Source organism: Cervus canadensis, chromosome 7 (genome assembly GCF_019320065.1).
Source record: "Cervus canadensis isolate Bull #8, Minnesota chromosome 7, ASM1932006v1, whole genome shotgun sequence".
Lineage (NCBI taxonomy): Eukaryota > Metazoa > Chordata > Mammalia > Artiodactyla > Cervidae > Cervus > Cervus canadensis.
Window position 1 is genome coordinate 27830357 of NC_057392.1, and position 25672 is coordinate 27856028.

Consider the following 25672-nt stretch of genomic DNA (forward strand, 5'->3'; position numbering starts at 1 on the left):
CGCTCCCCCTGGTCCAGCACGGTGGGACCCCCCAGAAGACTGCCAGGCTGTCTGTCCCCGGGCAGAAGCCACGCTGGCCCAGCACGGGGCTGTCTCAGGACCAGCTGGGACGGGCGAGGTGGGGATGGGGAGGTCCAGCCTCCGCCCTGCGCCGTGTCCCAGAACGTGTGTTTGGGGAACACGTGTCCTCTGCCCCGGACTGCAGATGCTATGCCTTTATGGTCTCTTATTCCCACACCCGGGCTTCCCCGGTGGCTCAGATGGTAAAGAATCCGCCTGCCATGCAGGAGACCCGGGTGCAAGCCCTGGGTCGGGAAGATCCCCTGGAGAAGGGCGTGGCAACCCGCTCCAGTATCCTTGCCTGGAGAATCCTGGTGGGCTACAGTCACAGGGTCACAAAGAGTCAGACAGGACTGAGCGACCAATACCTACACCCCCAACCCGTTTCAAGTACACGGAAGGCTTTGATAAAAAATGCTTGAATGAATGAACGAGTGAATCAGAGAGGGCTTCCTTGTTGCAAAAGGATTCAATGAAGTCACTCAAAGAGCTAAAGGCGGGTGGGCTCTCTCAACTTGGGAAATGACCAACGGATTGAACAGACACGTGGCTACCGGGGGCAGTGGGGGGGTGCGGCTGAAGGAGGGGTGCATTGGGAGTCTGGGGTTAGCAGATGCAAACTGTTACACAGAGAATGGGTAAACTGCAAAGTCCCACTGTATAGCACAGAGAACTCTATTCAAGGACCAGTGATAAACCATACTGGAAAAGAAGCGAGAAAAGAATGTGTATGTCTGTATAACTGAATCACGCTGCCCTACAGCAGAGATTAACGTAATCCTGCAAATCAACTATCATCTAATTTAAAAACAAAAGGGCAGAGCAAAGAACCCAGAGAGGCCAACGCTCAGGTCCAGGGCAGGCACAGCCCGTCACCACAGTCCCCTGCCCAGATGTCATGTAACCAGAGCAGGCTCACACCCTCCTCAGCAGCTAGACCAGTGAGGGACCAAGCAGTCTCTCTCTGCCACGGTGAGCATCAAGGGTTGACAATTAGAAAGCGTCTTCCCGAACATGATGCCATCCTGAGCCACCCACCTCCATCTTCCCGTCCTCCTCTTTCAGCATTGTCCCTTCTTTACTGTAAATATCACTCTTAACACGAACAGGACATGTGACACTGTGTAAGTTAAGAAACAAGGAGCAAGTGTTCCCACCTGAACTCAGCCGACAGAGGCAACACCACGACCTCAGAACCCCCCCTCCCGACCCCAGTCCCTCCCCCAAGCCTTCCCCTCCCTGATAAGGCATTTTTTTCTGTCCTGAATTATTATATGCATATTGCGCCTTTGTTCTTCTTTTTGCCACATATGTGTGTCTCTGAACAACATATGTTTTATAGTTTTTCCTCTTTTTGATCTTTATATACAGACTCATACTCTATTTATTCTGCTGTGACTTTTTTTTCCACCCAATTTTGACAATCACACACACGGGTACACAGACACAGGTTAGATGCTTGTAGTTTATTCTTCACTGCTGTGTAGTATTCCACTGGGTGGGGGGCAGACCACAATTTATTTATCCTTTCTCCTGGTGGGCATTTGGGTGGTTCTAGGTTTTTGCTTATGCGTGTTTCCTGGCACTTCTGTGCGATAAGGCATATACTAGGGCGGACCTGCTGGAGCATGATTAGCTTAAGTAGGCAATGCCAAACTAGTAATAATAAAGTACAGCTGGTATTATACCAGCTTGCCACCAGTGTGGACGGAAAGCCTTTCTGTACCACTTCCAAACCTCCATGCCAGTGACTGACATTATATGTATACCATTACTATCATATCCCTTATCTCTCAACCACCTCTCAGAGTAACTGGCCAACTAGTTACTGGCTGACACGCCCCATACATGCACTCATTCCCCTGGATCTCGTCATGATAAGTTTCAGATCCATACATATCCATGAAAAGCACATGATGTTGTTTGGGAAGCGTGCATGCCTTCCTCTATGTAAATAATACTGTGCCACTGAGCACATCCTGTTTTAGATTTTTTTTTTTCCCTCAGTATGTTCTAAGAGGTATCCATGTGGCTCTGTATAAATCAGACATGATGACACTGTGTCTTCTTCAACATGGATACGGCACCCTCATTTTACGGACCACAAGAGCTCCTGGTGGGGTCTAGGTGCATTACCTGTAATAACTGATCATGAAAGCCTCACACTAATCCCCAAAGTAGGCGCTTCTGCTTCAGAAAAGCGGAAACCAAGGCACAGAGAGATTAAAGAAGTTGTACACATCACCGAGTTACCAATGATACAGCGGGAACTGAATCGGGTCCTAGGATGCCAGGACCCGTGTCATGAACTTTGCCAAGAACATGCGGCTCAGGAAGTTCCAGGAACCAGCGTCACTAGGTCACACCGCCTGTGAGCCACAGGGTGGAACTAAAATTCAGACCCTCCCCCTCTCAGCCCCAGCCTCCTTTGACCAGTTCAAAAGTGTACAGTATTCCAAGTGGGCAGCTGGTCAACAGCAAAGGGAACGATTACGAAAGGTACCAATCAGACGTCTCTTAAAAGTCATAAACTTCACTACTCTGCCCATCCTTTTCATCCAATGTTAGTAAATGAAAATATTAAAACAGAGCTCTTAGGAGGAAATGCAATGACATAAATGGAGAACTCCTTTATCAGGATGAGAATTCATCACCAGAATCTTTGCCAAATCCTAATAAAATGGATTTTCTGGTCTTTTTTTCCCTGCTCAGGATATAACAAAAAACATACTCCACATTGGACTCTGTGGTCTGTGCTTAGTCATGCTGGCCAAGCACCTTTGTAAAAATGTTGCCTACAGCCTGAAATATACAGCCCATTCTCAAGCCTCTGACCTTTAAAGGTGCAGCACTTTCTCATTCTTGGAGATAAAAAAGTTGCAGAGCAGAAAGTAACAAATTGTCTTATTGGAGGTTTATAGAAGCATTGTGACAAGACCTACACAGACAGCTGCAAGAAGAAAGGATTCCTGCACCAAGAAGTTTACAACAATGAGCCTCACCCTCCTTCTTTTTTTCTTTTTTTTTTAGGAAAAAAGAGGCCTGAATTCTTTGGGACACTAGTCCACAATCTTCTCAGTCTGCTGGCTTTCTGAATTCAGTTCAGTTCAGTCGCTCAGTTGTGTCAGACCATGAACCCCATGAACCACGGCACACCAGGCCTCCCTGTCCATCACCAACTCCTGGAGTTTACTCAAACCCATGTCCATCGAGTCGGTGATGCCATCCAACTATCTCATCCTCTGTCGTCCCCCTCTCCTCCTGCCCTCAATCTTTCCCACCATCAGGGTCTTTTCTAATGAGTCAACTCTTCCCATCAGGTGGTCAAAGGATTGGAGTTCCAGCTTCAGCATCAGTCCTTCCAGTGAACACCCAGGACTGATCTCCTTTAGGATGAACTGGTTGAATCTCCTTGCAGTCCAAGGGACTCTCAAGAGTCTTCTCCAACACCACAGTTCAAAAGCATCAATTCTTAGGCGCTCAGCTTTCTTTATAGTCCAACTCTCACATCCATATCTGACCACTGGAAAAATCATAGCCTTGACTAGACGGACCTTTGTTGGCAAAGTAATGTCTCTGCTTTTTAATACGCTATCTAGGTTGGTCATAACTTTCCTTCCAAGGAGTAAGCATCTTTTAATTTCTGAATTAAAGCACTAATACTTGCTCCAACAACTCACAACTTCTCTCTGAATGTATTAGCCTGTCATCCAGCAAGCAGTACAAGTTTGGCTGCGGTAACAGGGATGAGTCTGGATCCATCTTCGGTGGTAAAAGGTGCTACCCGTTGGCAGAGCAACAGAACGATCACATGACCTAACCAGCTAAGTGCGTACTGTTGTGACACCGTAATTTTTATCACAAGAAAGTGCTTGAGCGTTCCCTGGTGGTCCAGTGGTTAAGAATCGACCTGCCAATGCAGGGGACACAGTCTCTATCCCTAGTCCGCAAAGATCCCACATGCTGAAAGACAATTAAGCACAAGTCCATGTGTCACAACTGCTGAGTCAGAGCTCTAGAGCCTGTGCTCTGCAACAAAAAAAAACCACAGTGAGGAGAGGCCCCCGCGCTGCAGTGAAGACTGTGCACCTAGAGAAAGCCTGCTCGCAGCAACAAAGACCCAGCGCAGACTTAAATAAATAAATAAAACATGCTTGGCTGCTGCTGCTGCTAAGTCACTTCAGTCATGTCCGATTCTGTGCGACCCCATAAACGGCAGCCCACCAGGCTCCTCCATCCCTGGGATTCTCCAGGCAAGAACACTGGAGTGGGTTGCCATTTCCTTCTCCAAAAAGTGCTTGGAAGGGCCAGCAAAGAAAGACAAATAAAACGTGCTTAATAACTTACTATTCTCATCAATGAAGAATAGGCTAAAAATACATTTAAAGTTCAGTTCACTTTCCTTGTAAACCAACTGCCACAACCGTCCCATTATGTAAGTCAAGACTAACATTTCATAGTTATTTACCATCCCTCCTTTGTAAAATCATTTCCAGCTCTTTCAGTATACGAAAGGATAAGAGTAATTTGCTCTGGCAGGCAAGAACTATAGGAAGCTATGTGGGATACATTTCCTAAATACAAAAGGATCATTTCTCTCCTCCAGATCAGCCTATGCAGGGGTACGAAGGACACATAAAGTCTTTATGGCTGTCTCCCTGCACAACTGCCACGTGAAGTCAATTCTGCAGAGAATTCAAGTACTTTTCAGATGAGAAAAACATTTCTGGAGCAGTGAGCCAAAAGCAAACTCTTCCACTCTCTGCATTAACATATCAAGTGACCCTTGTCATGTGTCATTTATAAGAACTTCCTCTCCGAGAAATAAGAGCTGTGTCCCTCAGTCCAGAACCAGAAACATCTCAGCACAGAAAACTTTACTGAGTAAACTCCCCAAATTGGGTATTTTAGGGAACAGTAGAAAGCAGTCTTATTTTCCTGACTGTTGTCAAGGACACCAATTCCATACACGGGAAAAAAACGAAGTCCAGGAATAATTATTAAAGTTTCAGTAGGTGGAATTTGATAGATTTACAAAAGAAGCAAATGGCTTTAATAGAATTCTCTCTACCTCAGAGCCAACACCGGCTATTACTATCTGCCGCTCTAAATTGCCAGTTCATCTTCAAAGACACAGAAGCAATTTGAGTTGAAATTTGTTTTTAAGAAACTCTCAAGGTTACCATTTCTCAGAATTATCCTTCACTTACATTTACATTAACCAATATGAGGATAATAAGATAAATCAGAGCTGAAAACACAGGTCATTTCTGAGACCAAATACAGAACGTTTCTCCTGAACACATTTACAGGGATCATGTTTCTCAGAGTTGTCTGTTTGGACTGGATAAATTAACTTTAAAAATCTGCAATAATTTCTTGCTCATCTCTTCTTTTCCTTCTGGTTGGTTACGAATAAAACACCAGTCAAAATGAATTTCAGTTGTTGCTGCTCATACTCTGAGCTTCAGGAGATATTTCTTGTATCACCTTCCTTCTCTGAGAGCTTCTCTTTGCAACCTGTGGCTTCATGATTAACAGAGGCTACAAGAAATCCCCTCCCCGATCTGTAGGTAGCATGAACACACTCACCAAACACATTCCAGATATTTCTGAAGAAACCTTATCACAGCCACAAGAGTTTTCCCACTTGTGTTTCTGCAGACATAGCGGCCATGCCCCAATAAACCATCACACAGAAATCAAACGATATAGTCTGCCAGAAGGGCCCGTCCTCTCAGTCCCTGGGTGAAATCTAGCATCCTCCACACCCTTCGGACTCCCCGTATTTCTCACTCTTGAAAGAACACCCACAAAGCCATTAAAAAAAACACACTTAAAACTCATTACTTCTAATTCCACTTTCAAAGAAATCAAATGTGTGTGAATATGAGTTGCACATGGTACACAACACTTTTCCAAATATACTGCTTTTAAAATGCACGTGTATATGTAAATGTGTGTGTGTACATGCCACTTCGGAGGGTGTTTTATGTTTTAGCAACCCCACCCCAAAATGGTAAAATTGTTCAATACCATAAACTTTCTCCTTTATAAGCCACTTTCAATTTTCAATAAATGTTTCAAGTAAAGAGTAAAAATTAGTATTAAAAAAAAAAAACAAAAAACCTGACCAGGCCACTTGGGGAAATGAATTTATATAGGGAAAGTCAAGAACTGGCAAGGCAGTGAGCGAGCTGGGCCAACGCAGACAGCTGAACCAACCAGCGCAGGTGCAGACAGCCTATCTGGCTGATGTAGCTCAAGCCCTAGCATTCTCTGTAACTTTTATTTGGGTCAAGTATATGAAAACCATCACTTCATTTCCTCCCGGTGGCTGCAAGCACGTGGACGCAGAGCCCTGAAAGGAACGGGCCGGCTTCCTCGCAGGGACTTGCCTTGGCTCGAGTCTCAGCCCCCCAGTTCTCTCACCTCCAGAGCCCTCGGAAGAGCTGTCAGTGGGCAGAGGAGGGGGGCAGGCGTGAGTGACGAGCTGCTGAAGTGTCGGGGCGCCCCGATAACACAGAGGCTGAGCGCTGGAAACCCAGGCCCCCCCGCCCCTCCTGTCTCTCCCTAGGTAACCCCAGGAAGCGTCAAGGAGATGGAATTAGAAGTCAGAGAATTTTGGATGTGGTTTTCGATGTTAACTCAGAGGTCAGCTCTCCTTCCCCGCAAAGAACCAGATAGTAAATACTGTCAGCTTTGCAGCCCATATGGTCTCCGAGTTGGAAGGACTCAACTCTGCCATGACAGCGTGGAAGCAGCCCCCGACAGCATGGAAATGAGCGTGGCTAGAGCCCAGGAGAACACTCCTTCTGCACAATGAGACCTAAATTTCCTGTCATTTACATGCACTGTGAAATATTCTTTTGATTTTTTTTTTCAACCATTTAAAAATGTGAAAGGCATTTTCTTCGCTCCCGAGCTGTGGAAAAACAGACAGTGGACTGGGTTTGGCTCACAGCTGTGGACGGCGGACCCTGGCACTCACTGAGAGGTGGGCAGAGGTCTGTGAAAATCCAGTCAAGGAGGAAGTCAGGGCAGTTTCGTGGCCAGGATGGAACCTACCTTGATATGAGCTGCTGGGTCTGGGACAGTCTGAATCATGACCTTCAGGAGGCCAGCGCGGCTACCATTCACTCAGCATCCGAGGCAGCTAGGAGACACAAAGGGCAGACACAGACAGCAGTAAGCGACCACGTATAGGTGTTCCGTTTTCCATCAGGACTGAACACAGCACACACACAACAGTGAAGAAATCCCGGCTCTGCATTAAACGTTTGGTTTTATTAAAAACAAAACCAGAACAAAAACAACCTTTCTTTTGTATTGGAGTATAGCCAATGAGGAAGGACAGGGAAGCCTGGTGTGCTGCAGTCCACGGGGTCGCAAAGAGTAGGACACGACTAAGCAACTCAACACCACCACCAATAGCTGAGTAACAGGGATTCCCAGGTGGTAAAGACTCTGGAGACGCAGGAGACATAAGTTCGTTCGATCCCTGGGTCAGAAAGGTCCCCTGGAGGAGGAAATGGCTTCCCATTCCAGTATTCATGCCAAGATAATCCCATAAAGGAGCCTGGCGGGCTACAGTCCACGGGGTCGCAAAGAGTCGGACATGACCGGGCGCACACAAAGATGAACAATGTTGTGACAGTTTCAGGTGATCAGTGAAGGTCTCCTCAGATGTTTGCCTTTAGATGTGAACAGTGGATGAAGTGACTGGGAACCCGACTTCTCTTATGTTGGGAATATCACTTGAAGGAAGAAATGAGACCCCCAAAATGGTATTTTCTATTATATTGACAGAATTGGACTCTGACGTTTCTACCCAAACTAATACCATCTACACACCTGTACTTTGGCCACCTAATGCAAAGAGCCAACTCACTGGAAAAGACCCTGATGCTGGGAAAGACTTAAGGCAGGAGGAGGAGGGGGTGACAGAGGATGAGATGGTTGGATGGCATCACTGACTCAACAGGCATGAGTTTAAGCAAATTCCGGGAGATGGTGAAGGACAGGGAAGCCTGGTGTGCTGCAGTCCATGGGGTCACAAAGAGTCAGACGTGCCTGAGCCACTGAACAGAAACACATCTGTAAGCTTCGTAACTGCTCAAGTGCTCAGACATGTCTGACTCTTCGAAACTCTATGGACAGACTGCAGCCCGCCAGGCTCCTCTGTCTGTGGGATTTTCCCAGCAAGAATATTGGAGTGGGGTGTCAGTTCTTCTCCAAAGCTTCATAATTAGGCACCTAATAAAAAGCACAGCTACTGGTCACTGAATGCATAAGCCGCCGAGGCTTTAGGGCTCAGGGCTCCAGGCCCATTGCCTCACTGAACCCTAACCACCCCTCTGAGTGTGCACATTCTCATCAACCAGTCAGGAATGTGGACACCCAGTGTGTACATGTGTGCTCAGTCATGTCTGACTCTTTGAGACCTCATGGACTATAGCCCACCAGGCAGCTCTGTCCATGGGATTCTCCAGGCAAGAATACCGGAGTGGGTTTTCATGCTCTCCTCCAGGGGATCCTCCCAACCCAGGGATCAAACCCCTTGTCTCCTGCATCTCCTGCACTGGCAGGCAGATTCTTTACCACTGTGCCACCGGCGAAGCCCGTGGACACCCAGGGAAGTCACTAACTTCTCCAAGATCATGTGGTTAATAAGAAACAGCGCTGGGATTCAGGTCAGACTGGCCTGACACCAGGACCCAATAGGATCTTCGGTTTGACATAATTAACAGGTTTCATCCTGTATTGTGAAGATAATTTAACATACTAAAGATGAATTAAGTTTTAAGATACCAATATTCTAGGGATAAATACTTGACCCAGGATATTCCTTTCTTCAGATTACAAACCAGCGAGTTGCGGTTCTTTTCTGCCCTCCCACACCAGAACCACTCTCCACTCTCCCGCTCCACCCTGCCGGTGCCCCCTAGGATTGACCCCGACAGACGACCTCAGCTGGGCGCCCTTGCCTTCTGGGCCCAATCAAGTCTGACCAATGAGACACCATCTGGAGCTCAGGGGGCGGGAGGAGAGAAGGGCACTGGTACTTCTTCCCGGCAGCCACCCACCACCCACTCGCGGTCCCCTCCATTCCTGGCCACATAGCTGATCCCAAGGGGAACATCTCCCATCCTCCAGACCCTTCCCCAGGGCTCCACGCACCATTTCCCCAATCAGCCTTGGGCTCTCTGTAGGTCTATCAGTTCTTTTCTGGCACTGAAAACAACTTTTTCTAATTTATGTTTTTAGGTGGCATCACTCTTTGATTAACTCTTAATGTTGTGTGTTTTCTTTTTCGTAAATCAGGCCTCTGCCTCTGAGCAGTAGCAAACTTCAGAATGAAAAACAAGCAGCTTGATGACAGGAAGACAGTCAGAAAAGCGGACTTCCAACTCTGCTTTCAGACACATCACTCCGGGGGGCTGCCGGGGCCCTCACAGGAGTACATCTGTCATCCAGGCTTTCTGACCCTCTCGAGGTACAAACACACCCACTTTCAACACAGCTCGGCCTCTCGTGGGATGCCTTCATCCTCAGATCTGCATGCTTGGGGGTGCGTGAGTCACTCAGTCATGTCTGGCTCTTTGTGACCCCATGGACTGCAGCCCGCCAGGCTCTTCTGTCCACAGGATTTCCCAAGCAAGAATATTGGGATGGGCTGCCGTTTCCTTCTTCAGGGGATCTTCCAGACCCAGGAATTACACCCGTGTCTCCTGGGTCTCAATGCCTTGGTAGGTGGAGTCTTTACCTCTGAGCCACCGGGGAAGCCCTAATGCTTGGGGGTGGGGTGCGTGGGGTGGAGTCCATCCCCCAGGTGGCTGCAAGTCCCAAGAACAGGGGGAGCTTGGTTGTCCAAGAAGATGACCAACTTGGAACCTCAGACATTATTTTTTCCTAAAGTCAAATTTCTTGATCCTGGGAAATATGCAATTCCCCCTTCAAGTCAAAAGTAAGTCCTCTGGGGGATAATAGTTGCTAAACATGCAAAAGCAATGAAGCACTGTCCTGAAATTGACTAGGGGAGCAGTTGAAGGTAACCCAGGTTCTTGGCAAACTAGGGGCAGGGCAGAGGATAGGGGCCTGGCCAGAGGTCTCTCGGAACTGGCTCCCCTGGTGCAGGGGGGATTCCTTCAACTCCCCCAGGATGGCCTCCTCAGGGCTTCCGGACAATAGGAAGCCCCGACCCACCCAACCGCTGCAGGACCCCATGCTCAGAAGCAAGGGTTCTTTTTGTAGGCTTCAGCATCTCCCCTAGGGAGCTCACCCCACACCACCCCTGTCCCCTGCACACACATACCACAAGCCTGTCCCCTACCCTCAAAGCCCAGGAGACTTAGCAACCACCTCTGATCCTGAAACGCTGCAGGAGGCAGCTCTGGGGGGGCCCTGCGCACAGATCTCTCTTCCCGCCTGTGGGAACCGGGTCCCTGGGCCCCAGGGCGGCACAGCAACGTGGCGGGGGCCCAAGGCGGGTACACGGCTGACACGAGGCCCATGTGCCAGGCCCACAAAGGAGCCACCCTGGACACTCCAGCGTGGTCATTTCTCAGATGACCGCAGCCCCTGGCAACATCGAGAGAGGAGAACGGTCCAGCCTGGTATAGGATTACGGGAAACCGCAAGTGGGTTGTTGTTTGAGGCTGCCTAGCATGGGACTGGCTTTACGGCCCACGGAGACAACAAAAGTACCCCGTGTGTGCTGCAGGTACAGAGAAGGTGGAGACTAGCTGGCTCCCATTTTCCTGTCGTGCTACGGTGGGTTAAAAGAGGGCGTCAGTTCTCCACGCCTCTCTGGGTCCGTGCCTTCTGCCCGTGACAGCGGTTCCTCTCGCTTACTAGGGTCTGCTTCCCCAAGCCTGGTTCTTGGGCAGCCCCTGGGCCTTGCTTTCATCCAACAGAACACAGCAGAAGGACAGCCCAGGTCTCAAGAGAAACCAAGCATTTCCACTTGTAACTCTCTAGCCCCATGGAAACCTGCCCAGGCTAGTGTTTTGCAGACTAGAGGCACGTGGAGAAAGCCCAATCATCCAGTCTCTCCAGCCAAGACCACTGATCATCCATCGGAGAGACCATCAAACCCGGGGCACGTGAGGGAAACTACAAAACCAAAACTGTTCAGGAAGGTTAACATGAATGGCAGACCCACAGGCTCACGAGAGGAAAAAATGCTACTTGTTTTAAACCCCTGAGACTGGAGATATATTGTTGCATGGCATTTCTGTGGCAATTACCAACTTACACAATATGCTTTTAATAACCGGGTTACCTAGATGCCCCCGAAGACTTTCCCAACTAAAGAGATAAAAGGTGCCTCCAATAGGAATTTCAAAAGAAACTGGCTTCATCTCAACCCACAAATAAATCATTTCCATTCATCTAAGAGTGAAAGTGTTAGTCACTCAGCCATGTCTGACTCTTTATGACCCCATGGACTATAGCCCGCCAGGCTCTTCTATCCAGGGAATTCTCCAGGCAAGAAGACTAGAGTGGGTTGCCAGTCCCTTCTCCAGGGGATCGTCCCAACCCAGGGATCAAGTCCAGGTCTCCTGCATTGCAGGCAGATTCTTTACAGTCTGTCTGAGCTACCAGACATGATCTCAAACTCTGACCCGCCCTCAAAACAAGCTGGGAAACTGAGGAGGAACCGAGAAGCTTCAACCAGAAGACTCTGGGATTCTCAGAGCCCTTCCCTCTGAGCTGAATTCTCACTTCCCACGATGGGACCCTGCCAGCCTCCTGGGGTTTCTAACTACAGTGAAACAGGATCAACATTCTGGATATCCAAGACCACAGACACATCACACAAGTCACAAAGGCCATTTGATCTGTAACCCAGCAAGACATAAACTTAATAAGGACTGTTTATGTCTCATGTCTTTAACGGGGAGGTTTGGGGTACTTTCAAGGCATAAGGATGAAGCTGTGGGGAAGGGGATATATAGATTCCAGATGCGATACAGCCACGCCCTTCCAGGGATGGAGAAGGGGAAACAATTGATACAGATACCCAGAGTTCAGTCCTGAGAGCGGGCAGCCAGGGGCGCTGCCTGATGAGGGACATGGAGAGTATCCAGAGGAGGGAGAACCATGGAGGCGCCACCACAAAGCCTTGAAGAGCAAGAGGGATGCGGACCGGCAGAAAGGCAGGGAGGCGGGGGACCAACGCTCCTCCCATCCCCCCACCTTAGGGAGCCAGGGTATATGATCCTAACCACCACCACCACCACCATGAGGACCATCATCAACTCGAGGAACTAATGAACCAGTCAAGGTCAATGAGCGCCAAAGAACTGACGCTTCTGAACTATGGTGCTGGAGAAGACCCTTGAGAGTCCCTTGGACTGCAAGGAAATCCAACCAGTCCATCTTAAAGGAGATGAGTCCTGGGTGTTCATTGGAAGGACTGATGGAGCTGAAGTGCCAATATTTCGGCCACCTGATGTGAAGAGCTGACTCACAGGAAAAGACTCTTTTGCTGGAAAAGACGGGAGGCAGGAGGAGAAGTGGGCAGCAGAGGATGAGATGGTTGGATAACATCACCAACTCAATGGACACAAATTTGAGCAAACTCGGGGAGACAGTGGAGGACAAAGAAGCCTGGTGTGCTGAAGTCCATGGGGTCACAGAGTCAGACACAACTTAGCACAACAACTTAGACACAACACAACTTAGACACAACTTAGCAACTAAACAACAATGTGAATGGTGGTGTCATCCTCCAAACCAGATCAGCTAAGAAGCGACACCTCCAAACCCCAGAAGGGTGACCGCTCTCCTTCCCCACTGTCTCTTCCTTCCACAGACACCCTCAACTGTCTTTACAGTCATCTGGTGTCTGTTCTTCCTGCCATTTGAGATGGTATCACGGATTTTTTTAAAAGCTCTTCTAACTCACTTTTGTGTTTCCAATGAGCAATTCTCAAATATCTAGTCGTTGATGAATGACGTGATGCTTTTATATCCCTGTAGGAGCCTTTTATTTTCTCTTTTACTTGCCCTTGAACCCTTGCAAAACTTGAATCTGTGTTATCTAAAAACCCTTTCTCCACTACATACTTCTTGCAATAAATTCTTTGGGTAATGTATATGTTTATGACTTTGGATTTCACGACCCAATGTTCTTTTATTATTGGGTATCTTGAAAACTGAAACGATCCCTTCTTCATTCCTGTTTTGAAAACGCCAATGCTTACTGCACAAAAAAAATATTTGATTTGGGTTGCTTTAGATAAAACTGCATCAGGTGCGGACTGGCACACAAGGCCAAAAGGAAAATGAGGATTGTGTAATTAGGGAGGCAAGGCTGTCAAATAGTTAAGAGAAGACCTGGATATCTGCAGGGCTGGGACCAGAATAGAAAAAGGACACTTCCTCCCTGTTTCCCTTCCCAACCCGGCTCTGACCCATTTGCAAGGCCCCCACACAATCATGGGGACATTCCAATCTACGCGGCCATGATCTCTGTCCGTCAGGCCTAGAGAGGCACACACAGGAATTGCCAAGGGAGTGGATCTCAAGGAAGGAGCCTGTGTTGGCCCCAAAGATAATCAGGAAAGTTTGGGCAGGAGCTCTGGGCTCCCAGGCACTGCAAGTGCGGTGTGCACTGGGGGATGGGCAAGAGAAGGTCCTAGAAGGCATAAGGGCAGGGCTCCTGCAGATGGTAGTGCATCTGAGAAGAGGTACAGGGTCAGATGCAGGATGGAAGCCATGTTTGATTTTCTGCCTCAGTTCAGTTCAGTTCAGTCACTCAGTCATGTCCGACTCTTTGCAACTCCATGAACCCCAGCACGCCAGGCCTCCCTGTCCATCACCAACTCCCGGAGTCCACCCAAACTCATGTCCATCGAGTCGGTGATGCCATCCATCCATCTCATCCTCTGTCATCCACTTCTCCTCCTGCCCTCAATCTTTCCCACCATCAGGGTCTTTTCCAGTGAGTCAGTTCTTCGCATCAGGTTGCTGAAGTACTGGAGTTTCAGCTTCAGTGTCAGTCCTTCCAATTAACACCCAGGACTGATCTCCTTTAGGATGGACTGGTTGGATCTCCTTGCAGTCCAAGGGACTCTCAAGAGTCTTCTCCAACACCACAGTTCAAAAGCATCAATTCTTCAGTGCTCAGTTTTCTTTATAGCCCAACTCTCACGTCCATACATGACCACTGGAAAAACCATAGCCTTGACTAGACGGACCTTTGTTGACAAAGTAATGTCTCTGCTTTTTAGTATGCTGTCTAGGTTGGTCATAACTTTTCTTCCAAGGAGCAAGCATCTTTTAATTTCATGGCTGCAATCACCATCCACAGTGATTTTGGAGCCCCCCAAAGATAGTCTGTCACCATTTTCACTGTTTCCCCATCTATTTGCCGTGAAATGATGGCACCAGATGCCATGATCTTAGTTTTCTGAAAAGGTCGCCCTATCTTCTACTACCTTTATTTACACAACTGTAAAATGAAAACACCCTTAGTCTTTGTACCAGCTCCTGGCAGAGAGCTCTTAAATTTCCTGAGTGTTAAGGGTGATGGAGGGGAGGGGTGGCTTCAGGTGGCTCAGTGGGTAACGAATCCACCTGCAAAGCAGGAGATACAGGAGACGTGGGTTCAATGACTGACTCAGGACGATCCCCTGGAGGAGGCATGGCAACCCACTCCAGTGTTCTTGCCTGGAGAATCCCATGGACAGAGGAGCCTGGCGGGTCACAGTCCCTGGGGTCGCAGAGTCCGGCAGGACTGAAGCCCTGAGCACATACACGCAGGGGTAACGGGACCACGGTTTTGTCTTTTCTTGGAGGGGTCTGTGGCAGGTCTCAGCGGTGGCACGCAGGATCCAGTATCCCCACCAGGGAACCTCAGCTCCCCATATTGGGAGCAAGGAGCCCCAAACACTGAACCACCAGGAGTCCCAGGACCATGTTTAGTTCTAATGAAGTGACTCGTGATGGACCCCTTGATGGCTTCAGGCCGGTCTCAGAACTTCCCAGCCTTGATGGGAGACCTGGAACGTTCAGCCCCAATCCAACCCTCTCAAGAGAGAGAGGAAGAGCTAGAGACTGAATTCATAACCGATCCTGCCTACATGATGAAAAGTTCATAAAACCCCTAAATGACAGGATGCAGAGAGTTTCCTAGTTGGTGAGCAATCCCCATGTCCCCCAACTTCTTGAGGAGGCCCCTATGCTCGGTACCCTTCTGGACCTCCATCCTACAAACTCCCATCCATCTATTCACCTGTGCCCTTTGTAAAAAACTGTCATAGGAAGTACAGCACTGTCCTGACTTCTGTGGTTCCTTCTATCGAATCACTGAATCCTGCGTCATAAAGCAAAGTCCCCCTGGCTATCCATTTCACATACGTAATGTGTATGTTTCAAGGCTCTTCTCTCAAATCATCCCATCCTCGTCTGCCCCCACTGTGTCCACAATTCTGTTCTCTATGTCTGTGGCTCCTTTGAAAGGGAAAGTGTTAGTCACTCAGTCCTGTCTGACTCTTTGCGACCCCAGGGACTAGAGCCCGCCAGGCTCCTCTGTCCAGAGGATTCTCCAGGCAAGAATACTGGAGTGGGCTGCCATTTCCTGCTCCAGGGGATTGTCCCAACCCAGGGATTGAACCCAGGTCTCCCGCACTGCAGGCAGATCCTTTACCATCTGAGCCACCAGCGAAGCCACCTATGTCTCCTTTGCTGCCCTGCAAACAGCTTCATCAATACCCTTTTCCTAGATCCCATATATATGTGCTAATATACAGCATTTGTCTTTCTCTTTCTGACTTACTTCACTCTGTATAACAGGCTCTGGGTTCATCCACCTCATTAGAAGTGAGTTAAATGTGCTCCTCTTTATGGCTGAGTAATGTTCCACTGTGTCTATGTACCACAGCTTCCTTGTCCATTCATTTATTGAGGGACACACAGGTTGCCTCCATGTCCTAGCGACTGTAAATAGTGCTGCAATGAATTTTGGTGTACATGTGACTTTTCCAATTCTGGTTTCCTCAGAGTCTGTGCCCAGGAGTGGGATTTTGACAACCCAGAGGGTGGGATGGGGAGGGAGGTGGGAGAGGGGTTCAAGAGGGAGGGGACATATGTATACCCGTGGCTGATTCACGCTGATGCATGGCAGAAACCAGCACAACACTGTTAAGTAATTATCCTCTAATTTCAAAAAAATTACTGAATCCTGGACAGAGGCTGTGGGAACCCCCAGCTGTAGCCCCACTGGACAAAAGGATGGGTAACCTGGGGACCTGATGCTCTTCACTGGTCTCTGCAGTTGGGGGGGGCAGTCTTGTGGGCCCGAGCCTTTAGCCTATGGTGTCTGGTACTAACTCCGGGAAGTCTCAGAATTAAATCAAATTGTAGGATGCTCAGTTGGTATTGGAGAGCTGGAGACATGGCTGATGGAGTTGGAAAAGACACCACCTATTTGATATCAGGAGGAAAAAAGACCCTCAATTACCACCTCCAAATTGATGCTCTGCAATTCACACATGAAAGTAAAAGACACTTGCACCTTGGAAGACAAGCTATGACAACATATTAAAAAGCAGAGACATTACTTTGCCAACAAAGGTCCGTCTAGTCAAAGCTAACATTTTCCCAATAGTCATGTATGGATGCGAGAGTTGGACTATAAAGAAAGCTGAGTGCCGAAGAATTGAAGCTTTTGAACTGTGGTGTTGGAGAAGACTCTTGAGAGTCCCTTGGACTGCAAGGAGATCCAACCAGTCCATCCTAAAGGAGATCAGTCCTGGGTGTTCATTGGAAGGACTGATGTTGAAGCTGAAACTCCAAAACTTTGGCCACCTGATGTGAAGAACCGACTCATTGGAAAAGACCCTGATGGTGGCAAAGATTGAAGGCAGGAGGAGAAGGGGACGACAGAGGATGAGATGGCTGGATGACATCACCAACTCGATAGACATGAGTGTGAGCAAGCTCTGGGAGTTGGTGATGGACAGGGAAGCATGGCCGTCCATGGGGTCATAAAGAATCGGACACAACTGAGCGACTAAATGGAACTGAAGTGAATTCACACAAGTGTGACACAAAGTTTGGCCGGTGTCTATTCAACTGGTTAGTCCCCGAGTAGAAGCACTGTTTGGTGAATCTCCCCTGCATGCTAGCCAAGGCCTTTGGGAGTCTTAGATTGAATCATGCTCCTGAAACCCCTCACAGGGCTAGGCACACAGTAAGCACTTCATAGGGCTTCCCTGGTCGCTCAGACAGTAAAGAATCTACCCGCAATGTGGGAGACTCAGGCTCAACCTCTAGGTCAGGAAGATCCCCTGGAGAAGGGAGAGGCAACCCACTCCAGTCTTCTTGCCTAGAGAATCCCATCGACAGAGGAGCCTAGCAGGCTTCATGGCGTCACAAGAATCAGACTGCTCACTGAGTGACTAACACTCATTTTTCTTTCAAGCACTTGATAAGTGGCCATCAATACTGGAAATACATGGAGTCGCAAAGGAGTCAGACACGATTGAGCGACTGAACTGAACTGAACTGAATACTGGAAAGAAAGCAAGCAGGCCGATACTGTATAAAATCCTGCAACTTTGTGAAAAATACTTCCCAAGAAATAAGCTGCTCACTTTTCATAAGGGTCCTTTGTCCTTAATTTTAAAATGGAATTTTTAATTTTAGGCTAACTAGTCATTAAGTCCAGGCACATTTTAAGTAAAATGACTCTGAGCAAACTCATCATAACGGATCCATTCACTGAAAGAGCCAGTTGTGAGGTTCACTGATTCCAGATGAGTGGACATTAGGTACGTTGGTTTCTTACTATTAATGGCAAAACTTACCCTAAGAACTGCACAGATCTGACTCTCCCCTGGGCAGTGGTCTCCTAAATGGAGCAGGAGGTCAGTGAGACGTCCACCCAGGGCCCACGATTTCAGGAGGCACCCCCTTCTCAGCTCCTGCAGGTGCAGAGTCAGCACCCAAGAGGGAGCATCTCCTTGAAACTGGTGCCTCCCTCGGCTCCCCCTGGCCCCAGCCCTGGCGCCTGCTCTACCCAACGTAAGCAAAGGAGATCAGTGGGAGGTGGAAATACAAGAAACCAAATGTACCTCTACGTTCATCTATAAACAAGAAACTGAACTCCTTCAGTAAGATAAGGCTTTATCTTTCCATCAAATATAAACAACTACTGCAATAGGTTGAACTATTTCCATCACATAACCCTTCATGGTGGTGTTGCTCAGGTGCTCAGTCGCGTCCGACTTTTTGCGACCCCATGGACCTCGGCATACCAGGCCTCCCTGTCCATCACCAACTCCCGGAGTTTACTCAAACTCATGTCCAAGGAGTCAGTGATGCCATCTAACCATGTCAACCTCTGTCGTCCCCTTCTCCTCTGCCTTCAACCTTTCCCAACATCAGGATCTTTTCCAGTGCGTCAGCTCTTTGCATCAGGTGGCCAAAGAACTGGAATATCAGCTTCAGCATCAGTCCTTCAATGCATTCAGGACTGATTTCCTTTAGGATGGACAGGTTTGACCTCCTTGCAGTCCAAGGGACTCTCAAGAGTCTTCTCCAGCATCTTCTCTAGCACCACAGTTCGAAAGCATCAATTCTTCAGTGCCCAAACCCCCAGTATCTGAGAACGTGACCTTGTTAGGAGACAGTCTTTCTGCAGGTAATGAAGCTAAAGTGGGGTCATTAGGGTAGGCCCTAACCCAACATGACTGGTGTCCTTAGTTTAAAAAATAAATAAATAAGAAAATTTCGAAACAGATTTGCATAAAGAGAAGACAGCGTGAAGACATAGGGAGACGATGACCATCTATAAGCCACAGAGATGGACAAACAGGAGGAACCAGCCCTGTCCTCACCCTGAACTCCGGAATTGGGAGAGAACAAATGTCCGCTGTCTAAGCCTCCCTAGTCCGTGGTACTTTGTCCCAGCATCCCTGCAAATGGACCCATCTTTATTTCCCATCGTTTAACTGATGAGGAGTACAGACCCTGATGGGGGTGTGGCCTCAGGAACCATGTCCAATTAACTGCACAATTTCTTCCTGGACACAAACTCTGCTCAAAGCCCGCCTAGGCACCATGCCCTGTTGAACCATCTACTCATCACTCCCGCCTTAACGTCAGGAGAGGAGAGGCTCTTTTAAGTTCGAGGCATAAGTCAGTGTTACACCAGCCCCACCATAATCTCTTCGACCGCTGGAATGCTTTTTTTTGAGAAAAGCCTGACAGACCTGAAGAAATAAGGGGCGTGTTTTGTAGATAAAGTGCTGAAATTCTCCACGTTTATTTTTATTTTTTTGTATAGGTTAATGAAGGCAAAGACTCAATCCCTGTGTGGGCCTCTCAAAATGAGGTTGCAATTGAATTCAGGTAAAATAACTGCTAACCAAACCTGGTAATAGGACAAAAAAATATAGCTAGCATAAAAGCACATTCAAGAAGGTATTATATTGATTTGCATCCCTTCAGTAACAGATACAGTGTTTTATTACTTAGTTTCTGTTCTTATCACAATTCTTCAAAAGCATTGTTTCCTATAATTTTATACTATATAATACCACCTGTTAAAATAGTACTTAAGGAACTTGGAAATATATTCAATATTAAAACTATCTATTGAATAAAACAGTTCAGTAGAATACGTATTTATAATATATTCTTCTAGAATTGCAATGGGCTTCTCAGGTGGCACAGTGGTAAAGAATCTGCCTGCCAATGCAGGAGGCATAAGAGACTCGGGTTCAATCCCCGGGTCGGGAAAATGCCCTGGAGGAGGAAATGGCAACCCACTCCAGCATTCTTGCCTGGAGAATCCCATGGACAGAGGAGCCTGGTGGGCTACAGTCCACTGACTCCTTGCAAGGAGTCGAATACAACTTAACAAGTAAAAAACAACACAGTTGCCATATCACTTTACTGGGAAATTGTTCTACTCTGACGAACTTTTTCTTCCAAAGTATCCTGCTCCTTTAAAAATAGATTTCTCAAATCAATACTGCAATTATCCTTTAATTAAAAATAAATTAAAAAATAGATTTCTCATTTTTGCTTATTACACTGATGCCACTGGAAACTCAGAAACACAAAGTCTCCTGTGTATATAGGTGGATAATCCTAAAATAAAGTTTTACATAATTATTCAGAAAATAGGAACTGAGCAGAGAATCACATAAATTATCAGCCCAAGAAAGAACCCTTCTACCTCCTCGCTCAACGTAAGAATTGCTGCTTATCTTCACAGTGTACTTTGCCATGAAGGGATCCTCATGAACCAACAATTTCCATGTCAAAAAATAGCTTGAATAAAGAAAGAGGGCAAGCAAAAACTTTTTAAAAAGCACAGCTCTGTAGACACTATTCTTGGCTCTTTGTTTCTTCTGGATGGAGCAGAAGAAAGCAGAAGGTAGTGGAGAAAGGAGGAGTTGTGAGGACTACAGAACTTCCAAAGTGGTGACTTTAAGAACTCCCCAGTGTGGAAGGCAGGAGCAGGTGGGACTGGGTCAAGGGCATTTTATGTGGTGGGTGGAGGGGGGAGGAGAATCTAGGGAACCAACCTAGGTTCCTCAAAGTACATTAAAGGACCCCAGAAAAGGTCTTTGGAGGTTTGGGACCCCCAAATACCAAATACTGAAAATACAAAATCTTTACATTCACATTTTTCTAAAGACTCTAGAAAGGCAGGACTTTTCTGGGGCTTTTTGTTTTACCTTGAATCGCCCTCGGCTCCCCCATCCTTTTCCTCTATGAGTCATTTGTCTTGCTTTTGGTCAACACGGCTTCTTCTTGGACCTTCAAAGATCTTGGAAGAACCTGAAAGAGTATTTCAATATAGTAAACTTTGGGTTTTTTCCCCAAATACTAAAACCAAGGATCAACTGTACATTTAGTGACAAAACCTACTGCTAAAATATTATTTTACAGTGTCTTAAAAGAGGGATGAACTTAAAATTCTTTCTTCTAAAAAAAAAGTAAGGGGGCAGAGTTGGGGCAGCATTTCTCCAAATAAAGTTCAGCATCATAAAGCAAAAACTAGGAACGAGATAAAGGCCAAGCTGTAACGGACGTACTGATATCCACATATACTTTTGCAAAGAAAATATTTTGAAAATATCTTGTCCTTTTCTCCCAGCTCCCAGCTTTAGTAATAATAGTTTCCCCAGATGAGTATTTCAGCACTGCTCTCTGCTCCAAACAAAGAGTGATGGGGTTTATTCAACATCCTGAGAACCATAATTAGACAACTTTTTCAGTCACATGTGTAGATGCCACAAGGATCCGTATTTTTTGCCAGCGTTGAGCACTATTAAAAAAACTTTTAAGATGAGAGCAATACTTAAAAAAAAAAAAAGTCTTCTTAGAATATGCCTGTCAGAGCGGCTCTAAAATCCATTCTCTTATTTTTTGGAGATACAGGAATTTCTGTGCTTCTGCAACTTTCCAAGTCAAATAACCAATCCCAAAATATTTAGCACATTTAACAGGATCCTCATAACATGACGAATTGCAAATGACAGCTTTTTCAGTTGAAAATATTTTCAAATTAGAAAATGTCTTAAGTAGTGCATCAAAATCAATATTTGCAATGGGCGATATTATTTATAGATAGTTTCACAGGCCAGCCAAGCCTCCCACTCCACCCCAGAGGCTCCCAGCCAGCTCCACCTGGAGGCTTGGGCCTGTGCATTGACACAGTTGGGCAAATGGCCCAACTGGTGGGGCAAAGGGTTTGGTAGGACACGGAAAATGCAAATTCTTGGGGGAAAATTGGGAAAATTAGGATACAAAACCATACATAGAGAGTCTGATTCCAATATTATATTAGTGTTGGAGAAGACTCTTGAGAGTCCCTTGGACTGCAAGGAGATCCAACCAGTCCATCCTAAAGGAGATCAGTCCTGGGTGTTCACTGGAGGGACTGATGCTGAAGCTGAAATTCCAATACGTTGGCCACCTGATGCGAAGAGCTGACTCATTGGAAAAGACCCTGATGCTGGGAGGGATTGAAGGCAGGAGGAGAAGAGGAGGACAGAGGATGAGATGGCTGGATGGCATCACCAACTCAGTGGACATGGGTTTGGGTAAACTCTAGGAGTTGGCGATGGACAGGGAGGTCTGGCGTGCTGTGGTTCATGGGGTCGCAAAGAGTCGGACACGACTGAGCGACTGAACTGAACTGAACTGAACTCCAATATTATATAAAAAGAAAATAAAATGAGTGAAATGCACGAGGGGGAAAGAGGTACAAACGAACTTAATGACAAAACAGAGGTAGAGTCACAGATGTAGAAAACAAGCCTATGTTTACAGGGGATGAGGGGTGGGGAGGATACACTGGGAAATTGGGACTGACACATACACGTATGTCTACTACATAAAGCAGAAAACTAATAAGAACCTGCTGCCTAGCACAGCGAACTCTATTCAATACTCTGCAATGCCCTATATAGGAAAATAATCTAAAAAAAAGAAAGAGTGGATATACGTCTATGCATCACTGACTCACTTTACTGTACAGCAGAAAGTGACCCTGTAAATCAACTATACCCCCCCCCAAAAAAAAACCAAGAGGGGAGAAAGAGGAGGAGGAAGAAGGCTCTCAGGAGGTTCAGTTCAGTTCAGTTCAGCTGCTCAGTCGTGTCCGACTCTGCAACCCCGTGGACGGCAGCATGCCAGGCCTCCCTGTCCATCGCCAGCTCCCGGAGCTTGAAATCAAAGCCGGAAGTGGTCCTCAGCTTTCCAGTATGAACTACAGGGAGTCTTACTTTCTCCCTTCTAATCATGGCTATTTTCCAAATTTCAGAATCAAGAATACTCATCTTGATAGTCACAGAAGAGCTACATAATGGTCAGTGGATAATCCTAAACGCATCTGCAACGCGCTGTCTTCACAGTGATGGGAGAGAGCCATCTACCCATGGAGCCCAGGGCCTCCCTCCTGAGTGACAGGCTGCTCTGCAGGAAGGCGGGGGGGTGGGGGGGCGGTGGCGGAGGGCGGCCTGAATTAGGCCACGCTTTGCCCGGCAGCACAGATCTTGAGTTAATTTAAGGTGTCTCCAAATCTCCTCCTCTTTAAACCTAAAAGCCAATATTGATTATTTCTTGGTTGAATGCTTTCCACGGACAAGGGGTTAAAATAGTATTTAGTTTCCAATCACTGCAAAGGCAACACAAGTTTTAAAAGCCTGGGCTCAAATTCCCTCTACTGTGGCATCCTATAGTACACTTTGGTGCCCAAACCTCTTCTCTGCCAAAAGAAACACTTGATTTCCGACGGAATATTGGTGGGCTCGACTTAAAGACAAGAGCAAAGGCCAGAGACGATTCTCTGTGCAATGGGTATTTTTCAATTAGCATGATAATGTTGTTAAAATCTCATCCACCCAGAGGGCACTTTATCTGACAACGTAAATTACCCATAGCCAGCTGAGCAGCCTCCAAGGATCCAAAAAGATGTCACGAAGTCTGGGGAGAGAGAGGCTTTGCCAGAGAAAGGCACGCTACCAGCCGCGTGAGGTTAACAGCCGGCCCAATCAAAGCAGAAACGTCAGACAATTATGCAAACCAGACTCAGGAACTCAAAAAACATAGCCATTTGAGAACTCTGCTATGAGAGCAAACTGCTCGAGCCAGCTGAACAGAGCCCCTGGTCCCACAGAGAGCAGACGACAAGAGACATGGCGCCCAACCATGTCAAGGGCAAGTGGCTGGAACCCCAGTACCTCCCAGAAGGGGTGAGCCCGGCGTCCTGCACAGTGACAGGTAGAGGAACACACGTGATCGTGATCGGTGGAAAAGTCTCCTCGGAAGTGGTCATGGCTGAGCATCTCAAGGGCACAGTTTAATCTGCAAAGCAGTCACGGGGCACAGAGAGACCCAGGCTTGGAGCCAGCTTGGTTCTGACCGCCAGGAGCCAGCTTGGTTCTGACCGCCAGCAGCCAGCTTGGTTCTGACCGCCAGCAGCCAGCAGACGGCCCGTCTGCAATGGACAGCGTTTGTGGCCATGCCATGCAGACAGACACAAGCACCTCGTGTTCAGAGAAGTGCAACCTTCTCATTCCCCAAACACGCTGGACCAGAGGTCACTTCCTACGCACAGAGATTTTCCTGGCCACCTGTGTCAGCAACAGTGAAGGCATCACAAGCTTAACCTCTGGGAAGATGGACAACCAGCTGTCCCAGAGAGTTGCCTTCTCGCCAGAAAAAACCCTGAACCTTGATTGAACAACAGCCGTCACTGGTGAGAAGGCACCATGCCCACCAGCAACACCAAGGACGGTGACGGTGAATGGTCACAGAGGACCCCATTCATCCGATTACAGCCCCGTCCCCATAGGTGAGGTTCCCAGGTGGCTCAGATGGTAAAGAATCCGCCTGCAATGCAGGAGACCCGAATTCGATCCCTGGGTCGGGAAGACCCCCTGAAGAAGGGAATGGCAGCTCTCTCCAGTATTCTTGCCTGGAGAATCCCATGGACAGAAGAGCCTGGTGGGCTACAGTCCATGGGGTCACAAAGAGTCAGACACAACTGAGCGACTAACACTTTCACTTTCCCCATAAATGGCAAGGGCAGCAGACACCGTGGCACCCGCTTCTCCTAGCAGAGGAAACCCAATGCCACTTGGGTGTGTAGCCCAACCCCCAAAACACCCTGGGGAGGGCTGACCCTGCCCCAACTTCAGGGGCAACTCCTATCGCTGGGCACCCATTCCTCTTGCCACTGGTTGACTTAAAAGGGAGCAAGTGATATCATTTGGGCCAATTCAACCCCGGGGGAAGTGACAGGAAGACTTCTGGAGAAAGTCTCCTGGCCTACAAAGAAAGGTCATCTGCAACTGTCCTGTCTGTATGACCCCTGAGCCATCTCAGGATAAAACCATACACCGTGACATCTGGGAAAAGGTGAAGGCAAACCTTGGGATTCTGCTTAGGATGCAGAAGAACAGGATGAGTCAGTTCTGAAGGCACAAGGCATCGGTGCCTGGTGTCTATGTTCAAAAGTCTCTGCTAGGAATACAGCAGTGTCGATGTCCAAAAGAACCACCTTCCTCTCCTTGATTATCTGTATGCAACTCAAACAGACAGTTTGAGGCAAGAGTACTGGAGTGGGGTGTCATTGCCTTCTCCGGAGAGGAGTACAGAAGAGGCAGCAATTCCATCTAGCATCAGGGAGTGGCGATGCCTCTTCCAAGGGGTGACATGTTATGGGCGCTTGGTATTCCGTAGGTGGGAATGGGAGGAAGGTAAGCAAGGTAGAGGAGACAGATGAGCAAAAGTATGAACGCGAAAGGGAGGAACACTGGAGAGGCTCTTCAGCTACCGAGCACAGTTCAGAGATGTTGAGTGACTTAATTAAGAAATTACATTGGTGTGTGTCTCTTTCCACGATCTAAGCTCAAGCTGCCCTTCAAATCCATTCATTCATTCAAGTCCTCCATCCATCCATCCATCCATCCATCCATCCACCATCCATTATGCATCATCCATCCATTTATCAACATACACTAAGTCAATTTCCTCCAAGTTCAGTCACTGAACTAAGCACTCACTAGAGGTGGGCTTTGCCGTGAGTTCAGGGCCGAGTGGGAAACACAGGGGTGTAAAGGCACAATCACAAACA

The 25672-nt window shown here is 47.6% G+C and overlaps 1 protein-coding gene across 2 annotated transcripts in view; it reads right to left on the reverse strand.

Moving 5' to 3' along the window:
• Positions 1–25672, reverse strand: part of ERG (ETS transcription factor ERG) — a 315796-nt gene that overhangs the window by 215375 nt on the left and 74749 nt on the right. For both annotated transcript variants that reach the window (XM_043474737.1, XM_043474736.1), the window contains exons 2-3: positions 20763–20865; positions 7129–7216 (exon numbers count right to left, since the gene is read on the reverse strand). In XM_043474737.1, coding sequence (XP_043330672.1) covers positions 7129–7167 — 39 coding nt within the window. In that variant the 5' untranslated portion in view covers positions 7168–7216; positions 20763–20865. The remainder of the gene's footprint in view (positions 1–7128; positions 7217–20762; positions 20866–25672) is intronic.